This window comes from Hylobates moloch, unplaced genomic scaffold (genome assembly GCF_009828535.3).
Source record: "Hylobates moloch isolate HMO894 unplaced genomic scaffold, HMol_V3 SCAFFOLD_22, whole genome shotgun sequence".
Taxonomy (NCBI): Eukaryota; Metazoa; Chordata; class Mammalia; order Primates; family Hylobatidae; genus Hylobates; species Hylobates moloch.
In genome coordinates, this window is record NW_026652297.1 from 42,507,119 (window position 1) to 42,528,289 (window position 21,171).

General features: G+C 45.1%; 2 protein-coding genes across 6 annotated transcripts; one reads left to right on the forward strand and one right to left on the reverse strand.

Annotated features, from left to right (window-relative positions):
* Window positions 1–274: 274 nt before the first annotated feature.
* On the forward strand, window positions 275–20,501 carry ERLIN2 (ER lipid raft associated 2). Of its 5 annotated transcripts, none has more exons than XM_032143581.2 (12): window positions 316–424; window positions 1,650–1,771; window positions 4,042–4,123; window positions 5,396–5,442; window positions 7,976–8,037; window positions 8,192–8,317; window positions 13,175–13,248; window positions 13,410–13,468; window positions 14,011–14,102; window positions 15,240–15,329; window positions 17,049–17,128; window positions 17,514–20,501. In XM_032143581.2, the coding sequence occupies exons 1-12, from the start codon at window positions 317–319 to the stop codon at window positions 17,712–17,714; spliced, it is 1,143 nt and encodes a 380-aa protein (XP_031999472.1). In that variant the 5' UTR covers window position 316; the 3' UTR covers window positions 17,715–20,501. The 5 variants fall into 5 exon arrangements, with proteins under 5 accessions (XP_031999476.1, XP_031999472.1, XP_031999473.1 ...); XM_032143582.2 differs by lacking the exon at window positions 316–424 and adding an exon at window positions 441–753; XM_058433493.1 differs by lacking the exon at window positions 316–424 and adding an exon at window positions 785–1,174.
* Window positions 10,175–11,662, reverse strand: LOC116461719 (STING ER exit protein). The gene has a single exon (XM_032143588.3). It carries the CDS (start codon window positions 11,617–11,619, stop codon window positions 10,951–10,953), a length of 669 nt encoding a protein of 222 aa, XP_031999479.1. The 5' UTR covers window positions 11,620–11,662; the 3' UTR covers window positions 10,175–10,950.
* Window positions 20,502–21,171: the final 670 nt, after the last annotated feature.

Genomic DNA, 21,171 nt, shown 5'->3' on the forward strand with positions numbered 1-21,171 from the left:
AACCAAAACGAACCAGGTTCGGCCTAATGCGGAGGGAAATCCGGAGCAATCCCCAAAGTCAACGTCTTGGAAAGGAACGCCCTGGGTCTCAGTACCCCGGGCCACGCGCGTCCTGCCGCTCGCTCTCGGGGCGCTCCCACCTGCATCGCCCTCATCCCCAGCCCCAGGCCGGATACTCAAGACCGAGGTCCAGGACCGCACCGACCAAGCCGCGGGCGATCCCTGGCGGCCAGCTACGGCCATTGACCGCTGGGAGCCAGAGGGGCGGGGCGCAGAGCGAGCGCGGGGCGGGGGTGTGGTCTTCTCGCGTGAATTGATGGCGTCATCGAAGCGACGGCCCGGAAGGAAGTCGCGTGCTGAGGGGTGTGACGGTTTTCTTGCTCGTGGGCTCGGACGAGTACGGAGCGCCTGCAGGGACAGCCTGGTACGCGGCCCCCGCCCCTTCGTGTGCGCGCTGGGCCTAGCTACCGCTCCGGGTCGGGGCTGACCCGTCACCTTCGGGAACCTCAGTCCCAGCAGCTTCTCTCCCTCAGCCGGCCCGCGCCTGGAGAGAGACAGAAACCCTTTTCTGTCGCGTCCTCTCCTTGCGAGCCGCAGGGGTACCGAGCGAAGGCTATTGGAGCCGCAGCCCCAGACCAGGGCGATTGACCCTCTCTCGGAACGGGGCGGGGAAGGGGCGCGAGTGACCTCGGGGAGGGAAGGGCACTGGCAGGAAAGGACGCAACTGCAGATCGGTAGCCGGAGGCCGCCACGGTAAAATAAGCGCCTCGCAGATGTCCGCGCCCCGGTGACGTTAGACCTGGGAGGCAGAATCCACGCCCTGCGCTCACGGGCCCACGCACGCACAGCTGAACTTTGCAGTCAGTCACGATAGTTCCAGATCATTCAGCGTTCAGGATCCAACTCCTCCGCGTCCTGGTGCCGGAACGCGGTTGGACCCAGGAGCCCAGAGGCTCGCAGTTTGGGACATTGCCTTTTTCTCTGACCACGGGCTTGGGGATCTGTCAGGTGCAAAGTGCCAAAGTATATGGGGGGGAGTGTGGCTTCAGGCTTGTTCAGAGCCCTGTCCTGTTTAGGGCCAAAGGAATAACTGGGAAGGTGGATGCGAGGCCGGCGAATCCTACCTTGAAACTCTGCTCGCCTGCTGGCTCTGCCACTGTAGCATCTGAAAGGAGTAAATAATGGTTTCGTTTGAAACTGCAGGCAATTAGAAGTGGGAGACTCTGACCAGAATTACATAGCCACAACTGCCTGTCATTTGGCATCCTCTGTAATTTGGGCCAAAGTACTGCAGCTGCCTCTCTTCCTACTTGTATGAAAGGTTCAATGACAGCACATTCGTGTTCACAGGAAGACAAGGCTGTGTTCTGAACCCTACCCAGCTGGCACGGGTTCTCCCTTGAGCAACGGCTGTATCCGGAGCCAGTGCTTCCTCAGTGCGGTGGGGGCTCTAATTTTACCCTTAAAGAAAGGCGAACGTTGACAGAGAACGAGGAGGAAGCGAGTTGTAGATCTAGCCTTGTGTTCACACGACACCAGGCTGGATATGAATCACTCGCAGGGAGCTCAGCTTGGTGAGGTCCTCTCGCTGTTGTGGGCTTTTCTCCTGCACGTTGGACCACACACGTTTTCCCGTGTCTTTTCCCTAGGATAAAGGCTCACTGATGGCTCAGTTGGGAGCAGTTGTGGCTGTGGCTTCCAGTTTCTTTTGTGCATCTCTCTTCTCAGCTGTGCACAAGATAGAAGAGGGACATATTGGGGTATATTACAGGTAAGGCAGAGACAGGGAGAAGCCGGCAACTTCCTGTTAAATAGCTCCCTTTCCTGGTCATTGCTTTCCTAGCAGATTCTGCTGAACATCTCTGTTTATATTTCCTTGAATAGGGGAGCCTTTCAGATGGAACTTTTTATGTCAGTAACCATGGGAAAGAGAATACACACACACACATATATATATATGTAAATTTAGAACTTCGCTTAGTAGTCTAAGATGATGCCATGGGTGGTGATTAATAAATGTGTATATAGATTTAGAGACAAAATCTAAAGGAAACTGGTGCTCCTCATTGATCATCCCGAAAATACTGTTTTCTCCTACATCCCTCTGGCAGTCTTAGCTCTACACTGCTAGGTTACCTTTACAAAAGCCAGCTGAGTCTCAGTTCTTGATGGCAACCTGAGAAGGTAGCCTACTGTGCTAATTTGGGATGCTCTTTTAAAATTAACATTTCAGCCAGCCTGGGTCACATAGTGAGACCCTGTCTCTAAAAAAAAAACAAAAAATAAAATTTTAATTGGCCGGCTGTGGTGTCACACACACGTAGTCCTAGCTACTCAGGAGGCTTAGGTGGGAGGATCACCTGAGCCCAGGAGATTGAGACCAGCCTGAGCAACATAGTGAGAGCCCATCTCTACAAAAAGTAAAAAATTAGCCGAGCATGGCGGCACGTGCCTGTAATCCCAGTTATTTGGGAGGCTGAGGTGGATCACTTGAGCCCAGAAGTTTGAGGCTGCAGTGAGCTATGATCACACCACTGCACTCCAGCCTGGGTGACAGAGCAAGACCCTGTCTCTAAAAATAAAATAATATTAACATTTCAAGAAAAATGAAACAGGCTGCAGGTTGACTTATGACAATCAAAGCAAGCCTTAGGATAGTGGTTCCTACAATAAAGGAGCCCATTATGTCACTGTTTATTTTATTGGTTTTTTTTTTTAATTCTTTGCATAATATAAAGCAAAGAAGCACTTATAAGTCTTGGGTTGCTTTCTTTTTAGTAACCTCCATGACCAAGTGTTCTGCTTTATGTCTTTATGAACTCTTCTTATATGTGCTGTTGTGATGCTTATTTCTGGATTGCTAACAGCAAGTTCTAAAACTCTGATTGGAATTCCTGTCTCCTTTAATTCTTTCTCCCCATCATCTGCTTACATGTTCCCCAAAGAGGCTTTTAACTTTATCATTTACATATAACTTGATTAGAAAGGTAACTCTATTGCCAAAACATATATTTCAATTATTTATAAAGTACTTCAAATTATTCTTTGGTTGGTCATGTTATTGGACTCCAGCATTAGTGCAGGTAGTTGATAACCATATTACTGGACTTAACTGCCCTAATGGATTGCCACAAGCCCAACAGATATGACAAAGTAAAACAGACTTCCTCTTATCTTTTTTTTTTTTTTTTTGAGACACAGTCTCACTGTGTTGCCCAGGCTGGAGTGCAGTGGTGCGATCTCGGTTCACTGCAACCTCCGCCTCCCGGGTTCAAGCAGTTCTCTGCCTCAGCCTCCCAAGTAGCTGGGATTACAGGCGCCTGCCACCATGCCTGGCTAATTTTTGTATTTTTAGTAGAGACGGGGTTTCACCATGTTGGCCAGGCTGGTCTTGAACTCCTGACCTCATAATCCACCCACCTCAGCCTCCCAAAGATTACAGGCGTGAGCCACCGCACCTGGCCAGACTTCGTCTTATCTAAGTATACCCATGGATTCTGCTGTCTTTTTTTTTTTTTTTTTTTAGACAGATTCTCACTTTGTTGCCCAAGCTGGAGTGCAGTGGCAGAATTATGGCTCACTACAGCCTCAACCTCCCAGGCTCAAGCAATTCTTACATCTCAGCCTCCCAAGTAGCTGGGACTGTAGGCATACGACCACCACACTTAGCTAATTTTTTTCCTTTTCTTTTTTTGTAGAGACGGGGTCTCAAACTCCTGAGCTCATGCAATCCTCTCACCTCAGCCCCCCAAAGCGCTGGGACTGCACTAGTGGATTCTGCTGTCTTTATTCCATTTAGCCTGTGTGCCTATTTTTCTCCTTGCAAAAGCATGAACAATGGTTTTATGTTTTACCATCAGGCTTCCTAGAATATTAGGATCTAGCTGAGAGGAAGAAAGGGATCTGTGGCCATGGCTCCAGCACATGTCACTCTCTATTATATGTTTATAGTGCTGAAGGGAAAGTTGACCCTCATGATATTGATCTAACAAAGCCTTCTTGCCAAACTGAAGCTGCCTCTCTCTTCCCCCTCCTCTGCAGAGGCGGTGCCCTGCTGACTTCGACCAGCGGCCCTGGTTTCCATCTCATGCTCCCTTTCATCACATCATATAAGTCTGTGCAGGTATGCTTGGCCTCTGTGGTATGGTTGGACAACTGCAAATTTGGGCTGTTAACTAGTGCATGATTTGAAATTATTTAGCCATTGGATGAGTAAAGTGCCATTCTAGAGAATGATACAAGGATAATATATATATTTTATATATATATATATAAAATGAGGCTGGGAATTATTCCTTCAAGATAAAGCCAGAGAAGAATCTGTTCTGAGTATATGGAAAGAAAAGTCAGGGTTTATGTGTATGTTTTAAATCACAAGCTACCATGTTAGATGGAAAGAAAACGTAGTAATTTTGCTGATTCTTACTTGCATTCAGAAATATGAACATAATTTTTGCAGCAAGTGGGGAGGAGTTAAACTAAGTGAGGGGAAGTGACATCTAAACTAGGAGTGAGGTTAGTTGTGGCAGATCTAAAGCCTGGCTAAGTTAGACTTGCCATCTCTGAAGTATGTCCAGCTAAGAAGAATAACAAGATTTTACACTTTACACTGACCCAGGAGAATGTCTTGGGATACCTGCTAGGCATTTTCCCTGTAAGTTTCGTGTGCTGTTTACCGGGCTTTGTGGCTTTCAAACTGCATTCAGGTACATTGTCTCATTTGAGTCTCGTAGTAATCCTGAGAATGGGCTGAGCATGTGCTAGGGTCTGAGACAGGTTAAATAAGTAATCTGCTGTTTCAAAACTAGTACAATAGCCCTCCCCCTTATCCACTATTTCACTTTCCACAGGCTCAGTTACCCACAATAAACCATGGTCTGAAAACAGGTGACTACAGTACAGTAAGATATTTTGAGAGAGACCACCTTCAAATAACTTTTATGACAGTATATTGTTATAATTGTTCTATTTTATTATTGTTGATCACTTACTGTACCTAATTTGTAAATTAAACTTTATCATAGGTATGTGTTATAGGGTTTGGTACTCTCCCCGGTTTCAAGCATCCACTGGGGGTCTTAGAACATAAAGCGGTGCCTACCATAAATAGAAGAGGTAGAAGCAAGTACAAGTCTTAAGATGCCCAATCCAGTTCACTAAACCATTGTTACTCAGCTTGTTCATGTGGTGGTTCACTTATAGTGAGGCTGGGGCAGGGGCCTTTGCTTGGCTTAGCAACCCTGTGAGGAAGTAGGATTAGGTGGGGTAATCATGTTTAATGAAGGCAATGCTCAACCCAAACAGTTATCCCAGGACAAAGGCATTTAGGATTCTGAAAAGTAAGTTACTTTGTCACTGCCCATCTTCTAGCACTTTATGTTTCCTCTGTTTCCAGACCACACTCCAGACAGATGAGGTGAAGAATGTACCTTGTGGGACTAGGTAAGGTACCCAAAATAAAGCTTTTAAGCCCAAATAAGTCAGAGAAAAGGCTGTCTGGCTGGCTGCAGGAAGAGACAGTGAAAAGGGAGGCACCCTTTCTTGGTTAATTCCCTGTTTCATAGCTCCCTAAATTGATTTGACCAGGTGATGGAGTGCAGTAGAGGAATCATAGAAGGTTCAGGAGGGGCTAGAATGCTGTATGTAATAAGGAGTTTGCACTTACTGTATTAGAAGTGAGGATCGGCCGGGTGCAGTGGCTCACACCTGTAATCCCAGCACTTTGGGAGGCCAAGGCAGGTGGATCACGAGGTCAGGAGATCGAGACCATCCTGGCCAACATGGTGAAACCCCGTCTCTATTAAAATACAAAAATTTAGCCGGGTGTGGTGGTGCACGCATGTAGTCCCAGCTACTCGGGAGGCTGAGGCAGGGTAATCACTTGAACCTGGGAGGCAGAGATTGCAGTGAGCCAAGATCACGCAATTGCACTCCAGCCTGGCGACAGAGCGAGACTCTGTCTTTAAAAAAAAAAAAAAAGAAGAAGAAGAAGAAGTGAGGATCACTATTCACAATAACAAAGACATGGAATCAACCCAAATGCCCATCAACGATAGACAGGATAAAGAAAATGTGCTACATATACACTATGGAATACTATGCAGCCATAAAAAGGAACAAGATCATGTCCTTTGCAGGGACATGGATGGAGCTGGAAGCCATTATCCTCAGCAAACTAATGCAGGAACAGAAAACCAAACACCACATGTTCTCACTTAGAAGTGGGAGCTGAATGATGAGAACACATGGACACATGGAGGGGAACAACACACACTGGGGCCTGTCAGTGGGTAGGGGGTGGGGAGAGGGAGAACATCAGAAAGAATAGCTAATAGATGCTGAGCTTAATACTTAGGTGATGGGATGATCTGAGCAGCAAACCACCATGGCACACATTTACCTATGTAACAAACCTGCATATCCTGCACACGTACCTCTGAACTTAAACACTGGAAAATAAAATAAAATTTTAATGTTAAAAACAAAGAAGTGAGGATGCACAAAGGTTTTTAGCAGATAAATGACCTGATACAAGAAGATAACTTTTGCATAACTAAAGAGAATGTCATAAAGGTAGGGGAGACCTTCAGGGCAAAGAGATCCGAAGAGAACACTGCTACAGCGGTCCCACTGGAAAGCAAAGAGAATTTAAACTGGGATAGAGTAACAATACCACAAAGAAACACTCTGACAAATCTGGAATTGGAACATTCCACAAGATCACAGGCCTGATCTCTTCACAAAGTGGTTGTATTTAGAGGGATGCTGGACTGGACAGAGACTTAAAAGAAACATAAACAGAAGCAAGGGTGAGCATTGATTAGAACCTGGTTCAAAATTAACAGCTATAACAGATACGACGGGAACTGTGTGAGTCCACTCAGGCTGCCATGACAGAGGACTACACACCAAAGGACTAAAATAATAGATATTTTCTCACCATTCTGAAGGCCCAAAGTCCAAGATCAGGGTAACAGCAGGGGTAGTTTTGGTGAGACCTCTCTTTCTGGCTTGCAGGTGACCACCTTTTTGTCATATCCTCACAAGGCCTTTCCTCTGTGTGTGCAAGAAGAGAGAAAAAGGTCTTTGGTGGATACCAGACCTTTTGGATCACAGCCCACCCTTATGACCTGTTTAACCTTAATTACCTTCTTAAAGGTCTAATCTCCAAATACAGTCACATTGGGGGTTAGGGCTTCAACATATGAATCTGGGGGCGAGGCATACACAGGTCAGTCCCTAACACAAACTGTTGGGGAAATCCAAATAAGGACTGGGTATTAGGTGATATTACAGAATTATTGCTAATTTTCTTAGGCTTGGGAATGATATCATGAGTGTGTAGGAGAATGATTATTCTTAGACAGTGCTCACCAAAGTAAAGGAGTAAAGTATCCTAACTGCAGCTTACTTTGAAATGTTCAGAAAAAAAAAGGTCAATAAATAAGGTAAAATGTTATCAGTGTTGAATTCAGGTGTCTGGATATGGATGTTAGTTGTACTATTCTTTCAGCTTCTCTATGTTCGAAATCTTTTTATAATATTTGAGGGCAAAGGGCGTGTGACACTAAAGTAATAGTGAAGACAGTTTAAGAAACATTGCTCATAACATTCCACAGTAACCTTCTAAGTTCTGAAAACTTCACCTTGACTCTCCTTAGTCTTTTCCGTGCAACTGATTAATCAAAAGGCATTGCTGATTCCAAAGATATGAGTTACTCTTTCGTACTGGTCCCCAAAAGTCTCACTTGTGTCTTTGTAGAGATGTTCCTAGGCAGTGTGATTTCTCAGGAGAGTATGTTGTTGCCATGAGCCCTGCAGAACCTCCCACTTGGAGATCCAAGCTGCCTTCCAACTTCCCATGAACTCTTCTACTCCTTTTCTGCCAAGCCCCATATCTTATGCCATCGTCCTGGGGGACTGCACCATATTCTAAGGCTTCCCAGTGACTTCTTGTCCATTCTCCTTCCAATAGTGGTGGTGTAATGATCTACTTTGACAGAATTGAAGTGGTGAACTTCCTGGTCCCGAACGCAGGTACGTCTTAACAGTTTATTCCCACCACCAGCTCACTTTCCCCAGCATGCCACTCCTGTGTCTGTTGTAGCACTTTGGAAAAGCAGAGCTGCTGTGTCTGAGGGCATTTTGAGTCTTGCCTTTTCTTATGTCAAGCCCTCTCCTTCCCTCTCAGTGTATGATATAGTGAAGAACTATACTGCCGACTATGACAAGGCCCTCATCTTCAACAAGATCCACCACGAACTGAACCAGTTCTGCAGTGTGCACACGCTTCAAGAGGTCTACATTGAGCTGTTTGGTAAGAAAGTCTCTCCTGAGCATGCCATGCTTAAGCAGGGTTCCTGGAACCCCGCGTCTCTCCACTGCCTAATGCCTGGCTGCCTGCAGGGTGTGATGGTCACTTATGGACAGGAAATGTTAAAGAATCTTGTGCTCAGGAGCTGGTCACAAAGGAGTTCCTGGAGAATGCTGATGGCAATGCAACAAGATCCTTAGAGGGCTGGAGCTTTGGGCACAGGGATCACAGTGGAGTAGAGTATTCACTTCTCGCCTCAATCAGAGGCTGGAATGGAAATGTGTTCCCACTGTCCCTAAACTATCATTCTATAATGAAGACAAGGTCCATTCTAGAAGAACCGCAGAGATTGTCTAGATCAGCATCCTCATTTTAAGATGAGGGTACCGTGACCCAAAGCAAGAAAGTCGCAGAGCCAGGTGCCAGTTAGTAGTGGGGCTGAAACAGGAGCCCTCCTCTCCTGGCTCTTACTTCAGCATTCTTCTCACCATGCCACACTGAACGGAGGGCCCCCAGGAATGGGTGATGAAAAAGACATGATTCGTAGTTAATTCTAGAAGTGAAATGAGAACCATAGCTCCTTCCAGTTCTCAGAACCTTTGTGATTATTTTTTTTTTACTCTGTACCTGTAGCAACGAATAGAAAAACACTTTAAACAAAAAGATTCCACATGCCTAAGTAGATATGTTTTGTCCTTTTTACCTTTTTCAAAGTAAAGGCAACCTGACTTAGCAGCAAAGGAAGGACACAGTTGGCTAACTGTTATAACTTGTTTGCAGTCAAGTATTCTGTTTAAACTCACTGCCAGAAATTCTCTAATAGCCAATGCCAAAAGTAAATGAATTTTTAACCAATAGTATAACTGTTCTTGACACTAGGACTGGAAAATGATTTTTCCCAGGAATCTTCATAAAAGGGACCCTGAGCAAGAACATTTTTCATAGCAGACAGGAGGTCTCATCCACATTGCCAGCAATCATAATTAAGCAAATTGCTTTTTGCACCATTTAAGATTTAGGAAATCATCCAAATTACTTTTAATGTTTCTGCAGTAGAAAATGAATCTAAATTCATTTTATAGGGTTTGTAGTCTTTTATCGGTTTTGGATTCACTGTGCTTTTAAGAAAAAGTTGGTAAATTTGCCACTGATTTTTCTTTTTAACCTCAAACTAATAGAATTTTATAAAATATTAATTTTCTGTAGCCACTGTCTTAGGACTTGTGACATTACATGAACATTTCAAAGCACTGAAAAAAGACAAGGATCCCTAATGTCCCTGAAGAGGAAATTAAAATACAAAGTTGTTTTTCATTAGAAAACTTATTACTTTCTTACAGCTAAACTTGGTAGCTTAGTGAAGTACAGCTGCTTGTATGGAGGAGCTGGGGAAATATATTTGCTTTGAAACTTTTTTATTTTTACATCTCAGTCTTGCTAGCAAGCACTACTTGGCTTAGAATCTGTCATATCCATAAAGGAGAAGCTCATGTCTCTAGTCCTGGCCCTTCAACTCAAAAGATTCTTCTATACTTTCCTTCTCCCAGGACTCTCATAACCCAGACTTTAAACATGAAGCTGCATAATTTTCATCACTTCTTACTCTGCCGCATCCTCTTTGCCCATGTTGTTAAAGTATTATCTAATACTTTGAAGTTTACCTGAAGAACCTCTTTGTGTGTACTTAGTAACACAACTTTTTTTCCTGTCCCAACACCTTTTAATACAGTTGAATGGATAGAAACATGGATACAAACACATGGATATAGGTATCACTGAAGCAGTGTGACATAAAATAATACCGATGTATACAACACTCCTCTGCAAATAGCAAACGTAAACTAAAAGATACACAACAGATCATTTTGTTTATCTCACTATCATTTATTAATCTATATGTCTCCCTCCCATGTATCCATGCAAGGAAGCAATACTAGCTGCCCTACTAGAGGGCAGCTCTCTTGGGTTACTTATTCAGACCCCATTTTCATTGGGATCTGTCCTACCCCCTCACTGCAATTTGGCTTTTCCTTCTTTGAATATAAAGTCTGACATGGGATGGCTCACCTATAGCTTCAGTGTGTTAAGTAAAGAAAGCTTTATGCAGATTCTGGCTTTTAATGGGTCTCCTCTGACAGTAGAAAGATTCAAACCACAGCCAATTCCAAGAACCCTTCTAAGAACAGAGACAGAGTCACTTCAAAGGATCTGACTTGCTATACCTAAATATAATTCACACTGCTTTTCTCTATGACACACCATAATATTTTGTCCAAAAATCTTGAAACATGTTATTAACTTTGAAGAAAGAATAAAACCAGCCACTTTAGAGACCAGAGACTCTCAAGCACTGATCTATTCATAAAGTTTCTACATAGCTGAAGAAGTTTGCATCAAATGGACAAAAAATAGTAAAGAAAACCTAAATACAGAAAAAATTAGAGAAAAATCCATCTCCTAGAAAGCAGGTCAAATGGACTCAGTTAAAGACCTCACTGCATGTAGGAGAATCAGTGGGAAGCAACATAAAGCCTTCTACTAGGACATAAATAGGAACCAGTCTATGTGATCAAGAAATTACTTTGTCTCCTGATCTACATGCTTGCCTCCAGTCTAGGGCTCAGAAAAAAGCCTGGTTATTTGAACTGGTTGTCAATCAAGGTCCCCTTCATTTTCACTTTCTTGGCTTCCCATTCAGCCAGCTCTTGCAGTCGCCTCTTGCTCATGCCTTTGCGCTCCAGCTGTTTTTCAATCACTTTGGCGTTCTGTGCGTACGAGTCAGCAACTTCCCTAGCCTCAATCTCCTCTTCCTCTTCATCAATGGTAGACACAGTGACAGAACTGAACTTGCCCATGTCTTTGGTCCGTTTGGTCATCATCACCTTTTTAGGAGGCTCTTGTTTCTGAGTATATATGTTCGTTTTCCCAAAGCCCTGGCCAAACTTGACTACTGCTCCATCCACAATGAAGGTAACGGGAGCATTCTTCGGCTGGGATTGGTAGAAGAGCAGCAGTCCACACTTTGCACATTTCTTTCTGTACTGTAGTTCAATGCCTTCAGGTCTCCGCAGATACATAGTCTCTTCGTCTTTTGTGTTACAAAACTTATGGGCATGTTTGGCGGCATCAATTACACGGGACCGGTCCCGGGGCCTCATGGGCAATTTCTCTAACTGACAGTCCAGCACTAGGACCACCTGGCCGCACAAACAGTAGTACACATGGAGGGGCTTCTCACCGTCGTCATATTCCTCCCGGTCCCGAGTGTCAGAGCAGACTACTGACCGAGACACTACTTTCGGCATGGTTTCCAGGAGCAACCAAAAAACTACGCCAAGAAGAGGGTCGCGCCGAAATGACGTCACGAGCGCGCCTTGCGCCTTTTCCCTGCGGCTACCTTAGTAATACGATTTAAATGGCATTTATCAACATTTCCATAACATATAAACATCAATATTACTAAAACAACTTGAAAAGTATTTCTTTCACATTTTTCCGGTAAGCTACTAGCCCAGGGCCACAGGTTTCCACCTTGACTGAGATATAATTTGGTCTGATGAATGACGTTATTAACTTATGGAGAACACGGGCCATTTAAAGTTTGGTTGGTATTCTACTTAAAATATGAAATGTAATATTTAGTTCTAGTTGTTAAATTGGTTGACCTCTAGCAGGTGTGAGGTGCCGACTTGATGGCATTTCTCCTTCGGTGCTCAGAGGCTTGTGAGAGCACATCCTGTATGTAGAAACGTTACCGTCCCTTGTTTACTGATAGTACTGTCTTAAAATCCTAATAATCAAGGCCCACCAGTTAAACAAGCTTGTTATTTTTGCTACTAGCCAGCTTCCATGGGCCTCCGTTTTGGCATCGTAAAGGACGGAGACTTTCCCTTCCTCAGAGGCTCTTATTTGAGCGCAGGTGACCACGAAAGGACCACTTAAAGCAGATGGCAGCTGACAGCAAAGGAGAGATGCAGTGTACAAGTCCCAGCCTGATTTCACTCGGTCTTTTTCTCTAAGCCCCTCCGGGATCTTGTCGAGGATCTCATGGGCAAAAGGCAAGGAAGAGGATTCTAAAACCTGAGAAGCCCAGGCCAGAGAAGGCAGATTTGGTGCTGCTGTTCTGAGATTGCAGCTGGAAAGGAAGGCGGGGTGGTGGGGGGGGGGGCGAGTCAGTTACGGCTGTTTCTACATTTGTCTGTGAAACAACTCCTGTGGATTCCATACAAAGAAATCAGGACCAAAGCAAACAGCACATCAAAAGCCTGGGGCTCGCTTCCAGAACTGTAAATTTTAATTTTCCTTTTGTGTTGTTTGATGGAGTTCCTAATAGAAACAGTCTTCCTTGGGGCTCTCCTTGACGTCAAAGTCTGTTTTTCTTTTAGAAACTTCTAAAATTACTAGATTTAATGTGCTCAGCTCTTTCCACAAAACCTAAATAGCCATTCCACCTTCTTTCTCCGTGGAAACTGTGAACCTTCCTTCTGTTTTGCTGCTATTGTCTAGGGAAAGGCTGCTGCCTCGCGCAAGAAATGTACTAGAATTGTTTGTTCTTCCTTTTTTTTCTTTTTAAGCTCTCACCCCCTGTAGGGCATGGTTAGTATTTTCAGAACAAAGGTTGAGTTTTATCTTGAGGCACAGAAAGAAAATGCCCTTGCGTTCACCATTTAGAGGGCTGCCTGCGCAGGCTGCTTCAGAAGTTGGGCAGGGGATCTTTAGATTTGTGGGCTTTGATAAGCACACTTCCTTGGGAAGGTACATTCTTGAGCTGGTGATTGAGCTTGCACTTTACCCTCATCCTGCCCTCCCTCATCTAGAAAGTGTAACAACTCCTTTTTCTCCATTTTTTCTTTATTCCAGATCAGATTGATGAAAATCTCAAACTGGCTTTGCAACAGGACCTGACCTCCATGGCCCCTGGGCTGGTCATTCAAGTAAGCATTGCTGCATGGGAGCAGCCCCTCTCTCTCTGACACTGCTTCCCCTCTCCCAAGGGATGTCCATTTTATTCAGGAAGATCAAGGCCCAGTGGGAGCTGCATGTGTCCCTCACTACCCTCACTTTCCCATCAGCTGCTGTTTTAATCTCTCTCCAGGCTGTGCGGGTAACAAAGCCCAACATACCAGAGGCAATCCGCAGAAACTACGAGTTGATGTGAGTATACCCTCCGCCTGGGCTGTGACCACCAGTGCCTCCCACCTCCCACCTCGTCCCATCCCAGAGGTAACCGAAGCTGCCAGGCTTCTCAGTTATCCCCTTTCTGGAGGATTTGCCACAGCCCACTGCACTGTAAGATTGGGCAGGCGAGTCAGGGCCACCACTGGGGCTCCCTGCCTGTGATTGAGAACCCCAGGATGATCCCTGTAAAGCAGCGATGTTTTGAAAAGGGCCAGGAGGCCTTGTTTGTGTTCAGTGATTCATGCCCAAGGTGGAGACAGGAGCAAGAGACCAGTAAGTGGACAGGCAGGTGTATTTTACTAAATTATGTTTTATTTCCCACAAATGAGTTATTTGGGAGGAGAAGAGCTATGTTACTGTCGACAACAGATCAGCTTTTACCTGGGCCATGGAACAGCCTTCCAGGAGGAGTAGGAAATGGGAGTTTGCCTCTCTTCAGCAGAAGAATTTGACTTTCATGGGGATAGTGAAGCTCCTGAGTTTTCCATAGCTGCCTCATGGCTTTTTCTTCTCTTCAGGGAAAGCGAGAAGACAAAGCTTCTCATTGCAGCCCAGAAACAGAAGGTGGTGGAAAAGGAAGCAGAGACAGAACGGAAAAAGGCGCTCATTGGTCTGAATGTGGTTCTGTGATCCCCCTTTCCAGGCAGAAGGGCTGGGGGTGGTGGGAAGATGCAAGGAGGCTGAGGCCTGGTGAGACCCCATGGTCCTCCAAACCACTTCCACAGCGCAGGTGTGGCAGGTGGACTCCCAGAAGCAAAGTTGAAATTGTCAGATCATGGCCAAGGGTAATGAGTTTTTTGAGTTTCCACTTACCTCTTAAATGAAAGAAGCCCCACCTGTTAATTCTTTTTTTTTTTTTTTCTTTTGAGATGGAGTCTTGCTCTGTCGCCCAGGCTAGAATGCAGTGGCACGATCTCAGCTTACTGCAGCCTCCGCCTCTCAGGTTCAAGTGATTCTCCTGTCTCAGCCTCCTGAGTAGCTGGGATTACAGCGGGTGCCAGCATACCTGGCTAATTTTTGTATTTTTAGTAGAGATGGGGTGTCACCATGTTGGCCAAGCTGGCCTCGAACACCTGACCTCATGATCTGCCCACCTCGGCCTCCCAAAGTGCTGGGATTACAGACGTGAGCCACCGTGCCCAGCCTGTTAATTCTTAATAATAATGGCTAACAATTAAGCACTTACTGTGAGCCACATACTTTTCTAACCACTTAATATGTGGGTTAAGTCAACCCTCACAACCACTGTTTGAGGTAGGTACTATATTATCCTTAACCTCATTTTATCGAACCAAAGCACAGAGGGGTAAAATACCATGCCCAAGGGCATATGTCAAGTAAGGGGTGGAACTGGGGTTCAAACCAAGGACACTGACTCTAGAAGCTATGTTCTAAGTCACTGCACTGTATTATCAACAACCAACCTGACCTGTCTACAGTGAAGGGCCAGGTAGAACCCTACTAGAATACTTCAGTCTTACAGAATATTCCTTTGGGAGAAGTTCCCTTATGAAGTTAGGGCTCATGCTTCCTATGTTGGGCCCAGGTCTCCTCGGTTACCATCTCACACTGATGGAAGGGGACTGTGCTCACTGGCATATCCCACTCTGCCCTTGTGTGTCCCCACAGCTGCCCTCTGGGGGCTCTCCAGCCAAGCTGGCCCACCAGGACACTCAGCTCGGGTGAAAGGTGAAATTAGTCAAACTCTGAAATGCCAGAACCGTAATCCTCACTATCATTTATTCAGAGGCAGAAAAAGTGGCCCAGGTGGCTGAGATCACCTACGGGCAGAAGGTGATGGAGAAGGAGACTGAGAAGAAGATTTCAGAAATTGAAGGTAAGCAGAAGGGGCAGTCATGCCTGAGTCCTCCTCAGACCCCGCCCTGTGGCCAGTGGGTCGGGGAGCCATTGTCTTTGCCCTTTAACCGTGCTCAAGGATGTCATGATCTCTGTGCAACAGCAGCTTTTCTCCATGTGGAGACTTGAGTTTTGAGGCGATTGTGGCCAGGCTAGCATCTGTTTTCTACTTCAGAGAGCATTTGTTCATTCAGCAAATGTGGCTGGAGTGCCAGTATGTGCCCAGGATTTTGTTAGGCATGAGAAAAAGGAAGTCCCGTAGACCCTGCTGTCTTGGAGTACCCAGGCTAGCAGGGCCTTGGAGCGGTGGGAGTGTACTCTCAGCAGTTGGCTCTCCCCCTTGCCTTAGCTACTTCTGCTCCAAAGTTGGTCAGCGCCACGGTTTTGGGCTCAAAGTCTGTTCTCCAGGTCTATGCAGATACTAAGCCAGGTTTGAAGAAGACAGATTTTCAGCACCTGTCAGACAGGAGCTGGAGAGAAAGGTTTTCTTTGCTGGCTTTTCTGAATATCATTCACCTTCTGTTCCTGCTCCTAACCCTGCACCTCCTTCCCACTGCCCACCTCTTCTTGGGGTGGCTTATTTCAAGCAAATTCCAAGGCACAACTGGGACCTCAAGGGCCAGCTTCAGGCTACAAAGTGTTATGTCTAATTATACTCATTATTGGGCCTGTCAGGCTTTGCAGGGGCCCATAGAAGAGCCAGTTAGGATTTCACAGATCAGTGGCTCCTCATTAGGGAGCTCTTAGCAAAGCAACACGTTTTTATTTCTCACAAATACATGTCATCAAGTGCTCAGGCCCGCTGAGGGGGCCCCACAGCAGCCATGGACTGCAGGTTCCTTCCACACGGGGTCACACTGCGGGCACTCAGTGAAAACCCACCCACAGACTGACCTTTCTCCAAGACATGTTGCTACATATATTACTCACATGAGGCTGGCCCGTTCCCAAGACAAGGAGGTAAATATCAAAAATTTTCTATCAGCTTGACAGAAAGCTAGTCTCAGAGCTGATTAGGGAAGAATATGGCTTGCACAGAGGAATTAAATAGGTCTTAATCCAAACACGTGTTGGTCTTGACCATGGCATGTAATTCTCTCTCAGAATCACACCAGCTTAATCACTGATAATTAGGACCTTTTTGAAATGATTGATGGAAATAAAAGGGAATTGAAGTTGGAGAGAGACTGAACTGTGTTATGTTCACGGCATTCAGTTTTAGGGTGGATCAACCTCTGGCCGTACTTAGAGCCACCTTTGAGCTTTCCTGCTTTTGCTGTGTAGCACAAGAGGGAGGAGTGGAGAGCTCTGGCCTAGAGCTTGAGGCAGGGTCCCACTGCTGTGCTTCACAGACATGGATCTCCAAAAGAAGTAAGACAGGAAGCGCTTCTGGCTAACACTGCTTTCTTCCGTAGTGCTGTCAACATGTATGTTTGGGCCATAGCCACAGACTTGCTGTCCTTGTCATAGGGAGATGCTTTCAAAACACTTTTTCATCTTAGGTGATCCTTACAACAACTTGTACAATAGGGGAAAATGCACGTAAAACACAGAGGAAAAAGCAGTCTCCCCCAAGTCACAGAGGCAATCGGGGCGAAGTTCCAGGGACCAGAACAGAGTCTTCCCATAGCCTCTGCACTTCCTACAAAGAACTCGGTTTTAGCACTTCACCAAGTTCACTGCACTCCTTCCCCCTCAGATGCTGCATTTCTGGCCCGGGAGAAGGCAAAGGCAGATGCTGAGTGCTACACTGCTATGAAAATAGCCGAAGCCAATAAGGTAAAGACCCCGCACAGCCTGATAAAAAGGAGTCTTTGGGTCTGGGTCTGTATTGCGGGAGAGTTTCCAGTGTTGAGTGCCTGCCACCACCCAAGGCCCTTCATGGGCAGAACTGAGGACGCCTGTGCTGTGTGGTCCAGGTACTTTCCTTCTCCTTGGACATGCCTTGACAGAAGTTTAGTTTAATTTTGTGTTAAACATGGAAACGTTTAACTTTTGCACCTCTGCTCCAAGATCTGAGATGACTGTCTCTTACAGAAATGTAACAATGAGACCACAAAAAGTAGGTAGGGGCATAAATATAGGAAAATTGAAGGGGCACCACCCCCCACCCTCTCTAATGTGGTTCAACCTAAGTCTTCCATACTTTTTTTTTTTTTAACAGCTGAAGCTAACCCCTGAATATCTGCAGCTGATGAAGTACAAGGCCATTGCTTCCAACAGCAAGATTTACTTTGGCAAAGACATTCCTAACATGTTCATGGACTCTGCGGGCAGTGTGAGCAAGCAGTTTGAGGGGCTAGTTGACAAGCTAAGCTTTGGCTTAGAAGATGAGCCCTTGGAGACGGCCACTAAGGAGAATTGAAAAAAACTTGATACAACTGCAAATGATACTTAAGCAGATCTTTATTTTTTAAGATGAATCAGAATGTTCCTCCCTCCCCCACTACCTTCTCTGACTGTCTTCCAGTTACTGTGGTGAAAAAGAAGAAATGAACTTAAATCCACTTCCTTTCCAGGGAAGGGAGGGTGGGGACTGATGATGGGGGGTTTTATTTCAGGTAAGCAGTTTATATGACTTCCAATAAGAGTTGTAAACCATGGGCTTGACCTTTGACCTGTAGACACTAATTTTATCCTTTAAGGCTGGCTTAATTAGGGATGCTATCATTAAGGAGAGGGAGAAATGTAGAGTGTTACTTCCAACTCATTTGATTTCCCTTACTTGGGAAAATGCATCCAGTGTTCTCACCTCTGCCTCCGAGGTGGGAGATGTCTGTGGGTGAGGCTCAGCAACTGAGCAAATATGTGCCTGTGAGTTTGCCAGTAGAGCTGTGAAGAAACAGCTGCAGAGAACGTTCAACCTTCCTGGCATTCTTGTCTGCATGTGTGTGAGTTATTTTAGAGGCGTGCTTTCTTGAGTCCTCATAAGGAAGTACTGGTGCTAGGTTTTGCAAGATTTTGTATACACTTTGCTCCTTGCCCTAGGGCTCAGAGTGGCGGTTTCTGACTACATTTCTAGAGTCAGAGCTTGATCACCACCACTCAATTATTTCAGCATCTTTTCACCTATCCTGTGATTTGTTTTTTTTTTTTTTTCTTCTCAAAAATTCTGTTCATTGGTTCCACTCAGCATCAAGAAGACAGGGACAAACAACTCAAGTGTCTTAACAGCTGCTGGAGTGGGATCCTTGTTATCTCTTAGCCACTGCAGGACCTGCCTGACAGGTTATGTGTGCACCTCGAGATGAAGTGTCTTTCTGTTATTGTAGAGATTCTGCAGTGAAGAGGTCTGACACCATGTGTGGAGGAGGAGGAACGATCGGTCAAGAGATGTCCTGGTCTTAATGCCTGTGGCTTGTGCTGGGAGTGGGTCTGACTTAGTGATAAAAGGACTCTATTCACTAAGTAGCCTGTGTTTTTAAATCCAGGGCTGCAGGCAGCAACACAAGTCAGGCTGAACATCCAGTCTCCAGAAACAGCTGTGTGGAGCAAGTCAGAGTTCATGCCCAAGTCCCCGGGTTGGAATGACTGTGCCAAAATCCATTCAAAGGGTTTTCTTTTTCATTACTAGGTCAGAACATTTTGAGTCACCTTGGGAGATTCAGGATGGGGAGAGCAAATTTGAACAAAAGGTTTTTCTTATATCCTGAGATTGAGGGGTAGGGGGTGTCCAACCTGTATAGCCCATGGGTTGTATCTAGAATTAAGTGGAGGGCAGCTCTCTGGAGTTAACTTGCGAGCATATTGGTGCCCTCCATGACCACCTCTGGCTTAGGACTCCAGCCCTGTTATGAGCTGAACCCCCCTCCAACTCCTGTACCCCTCTTCCCTAGGTGAATCTGTGAATGTCCTTTCTGGCAGCAATCCCTGCCTTCTTTTTGGGCCCATGCCCAGACTTCTGGTTTAAGGAATGGTCCCAGAGCTTGGGCCAGCTTGCTCAGGAGTTTTGGGAGCATTAAGCCTGCCTAGAAAGATACAGTGTTAGCTCCCCTTACTTGAAAGTTGCCCTTCTCTGTTCTGACTCCTGGGACTTCCGGTCCTGGGCACACTTTTTGCAGGCAACAAAATGTGCCTGGGAGTGATGGATTTTAATGTGCTCCACAGTCCTTTCAGAAGGTGGTCATTTCCCTTGGCTGGGCACGGTGGCTCACACCTGTAATCCCAGCACTTTGGGAGGCCAAGGCAGGCGGATCACCTGAGGTTAGGAGTTCGAGACCACCCTGGCCAACATGTGAAACCCTATCTCTACGAAAAATAGAAATATTAGCTGGGCATGGTGTCAGGCACCTGTAATCCCAGCTACTTGGGAGGCTGAGGCAGGAGAATTGCTTGAACTCGGGAGGCAGAGGTTGCAGTGAGCCAAGATCATGCCACTGCACTCTAGCTTGGGCGACAGCGAGCCTCCGTCTCAAGAAAAGAAGGTGGTCATTTCCCAAGACTAGCATAGGGAGTATCCATTTAAAATACATTCGTCTTCCTCCCATTTCCATGCTGTTAATCACTTGTTAGAGCAACACGACATGCCCAGCATCCCACTTCCCAAAAATGTCTACTCCTTCTACTCTGAGCTCTTGTTGCCTAGACCTCAGAAAACACCAGTTCACCACAGTAGAACCGGGAGCAGGGATAGCTCAGCTCTGAATAGCACACTTTGCTCAGGTCTTAACTTGAGGGCCTCTCCGGTACTAACATCCTGCGATAGCTTGTCCCATGACCACAGAAGAGCCTCAGTGGAGTCAAGTCCTGCTGCAGCTGCCCCGCCCCAAGTTTCTATCATTTCCTCTTTAAACAAAAAATATGTTATCCTACACATTAGTGTCAATCCAATGGTTGTCTCTTATCTGTCAAAATAGCAAAATCATGGAAATCAGCTGCTTTATTTGCATAGGACAACTAACCCATCTGTCTGTGTAACTTTGTTTTTATTTTAACTCTTACTAGAAAATCTGATCTTAAAACATTTGAATTCTAAACATGTAAAATGTGACAGCCTGCAATTTTGTAGACAGTGAAGTAATGGCTGCTATTTATAAATGGAACGTCTATCAAAATAAGTAACTGTTTATAAAATTCAGTTTTTGTAGGATTTTCCAAGGAAAAATCACCTTGGTTGAATGTTTCTCACTCATTAAACTTTGCAGAAGTGATTCATATTCAGTACTGTTTTTAATCACTTTTTAAAATATAAGGACCGAATGTTTGCAAGGAAACCAAAGTTTATTAATAATTTTTATATAACTAAAATAAAATAGATGTGGAGGGATCTGTGATTATATAAAAAGGGAGGGTTACTGAAAGAATTGTAGCAATATATTGATTCAGGAAAAGGAGCTGTTTTATAAATGATGATTCACTGTTCCTATGGTTCTATGTATCTTTCAAAACCGATAATATCTTTACTATTTAAAGAGTAAATAGTGAAAGTAAGATGGTCATACTTACTGACTTTATCTATTTAAGTTTGATGGAGATAAACTATATCTTGGCTAGTGGCTACTGTGTCTGTGAATGTAACCAGTACTTCTTTAAGCTCTATTCAGTAGGGTTCTAGCCACTGCTTTTTTGTTGTTTCTAGCCACTGTTTTTTTTTCTTGTTTCCTTATAAAAGAGGTAATAACCAATCATTTTGTGTTTGTATTTCTATTCCTTTCTATTTCTGCCTTTGTATAGACTGATGATTAGGTAGTCAAACTACTTCTACTTTCAAAGAGCCCCAAGGGCTTAATGACCCCATTTGTAACTGAGAAATGATTCTTGTTTTAGTAATCATTCTATAAATGATACTGCTGGATTGATTGCCGTGGGTTGATAGCTGGAGG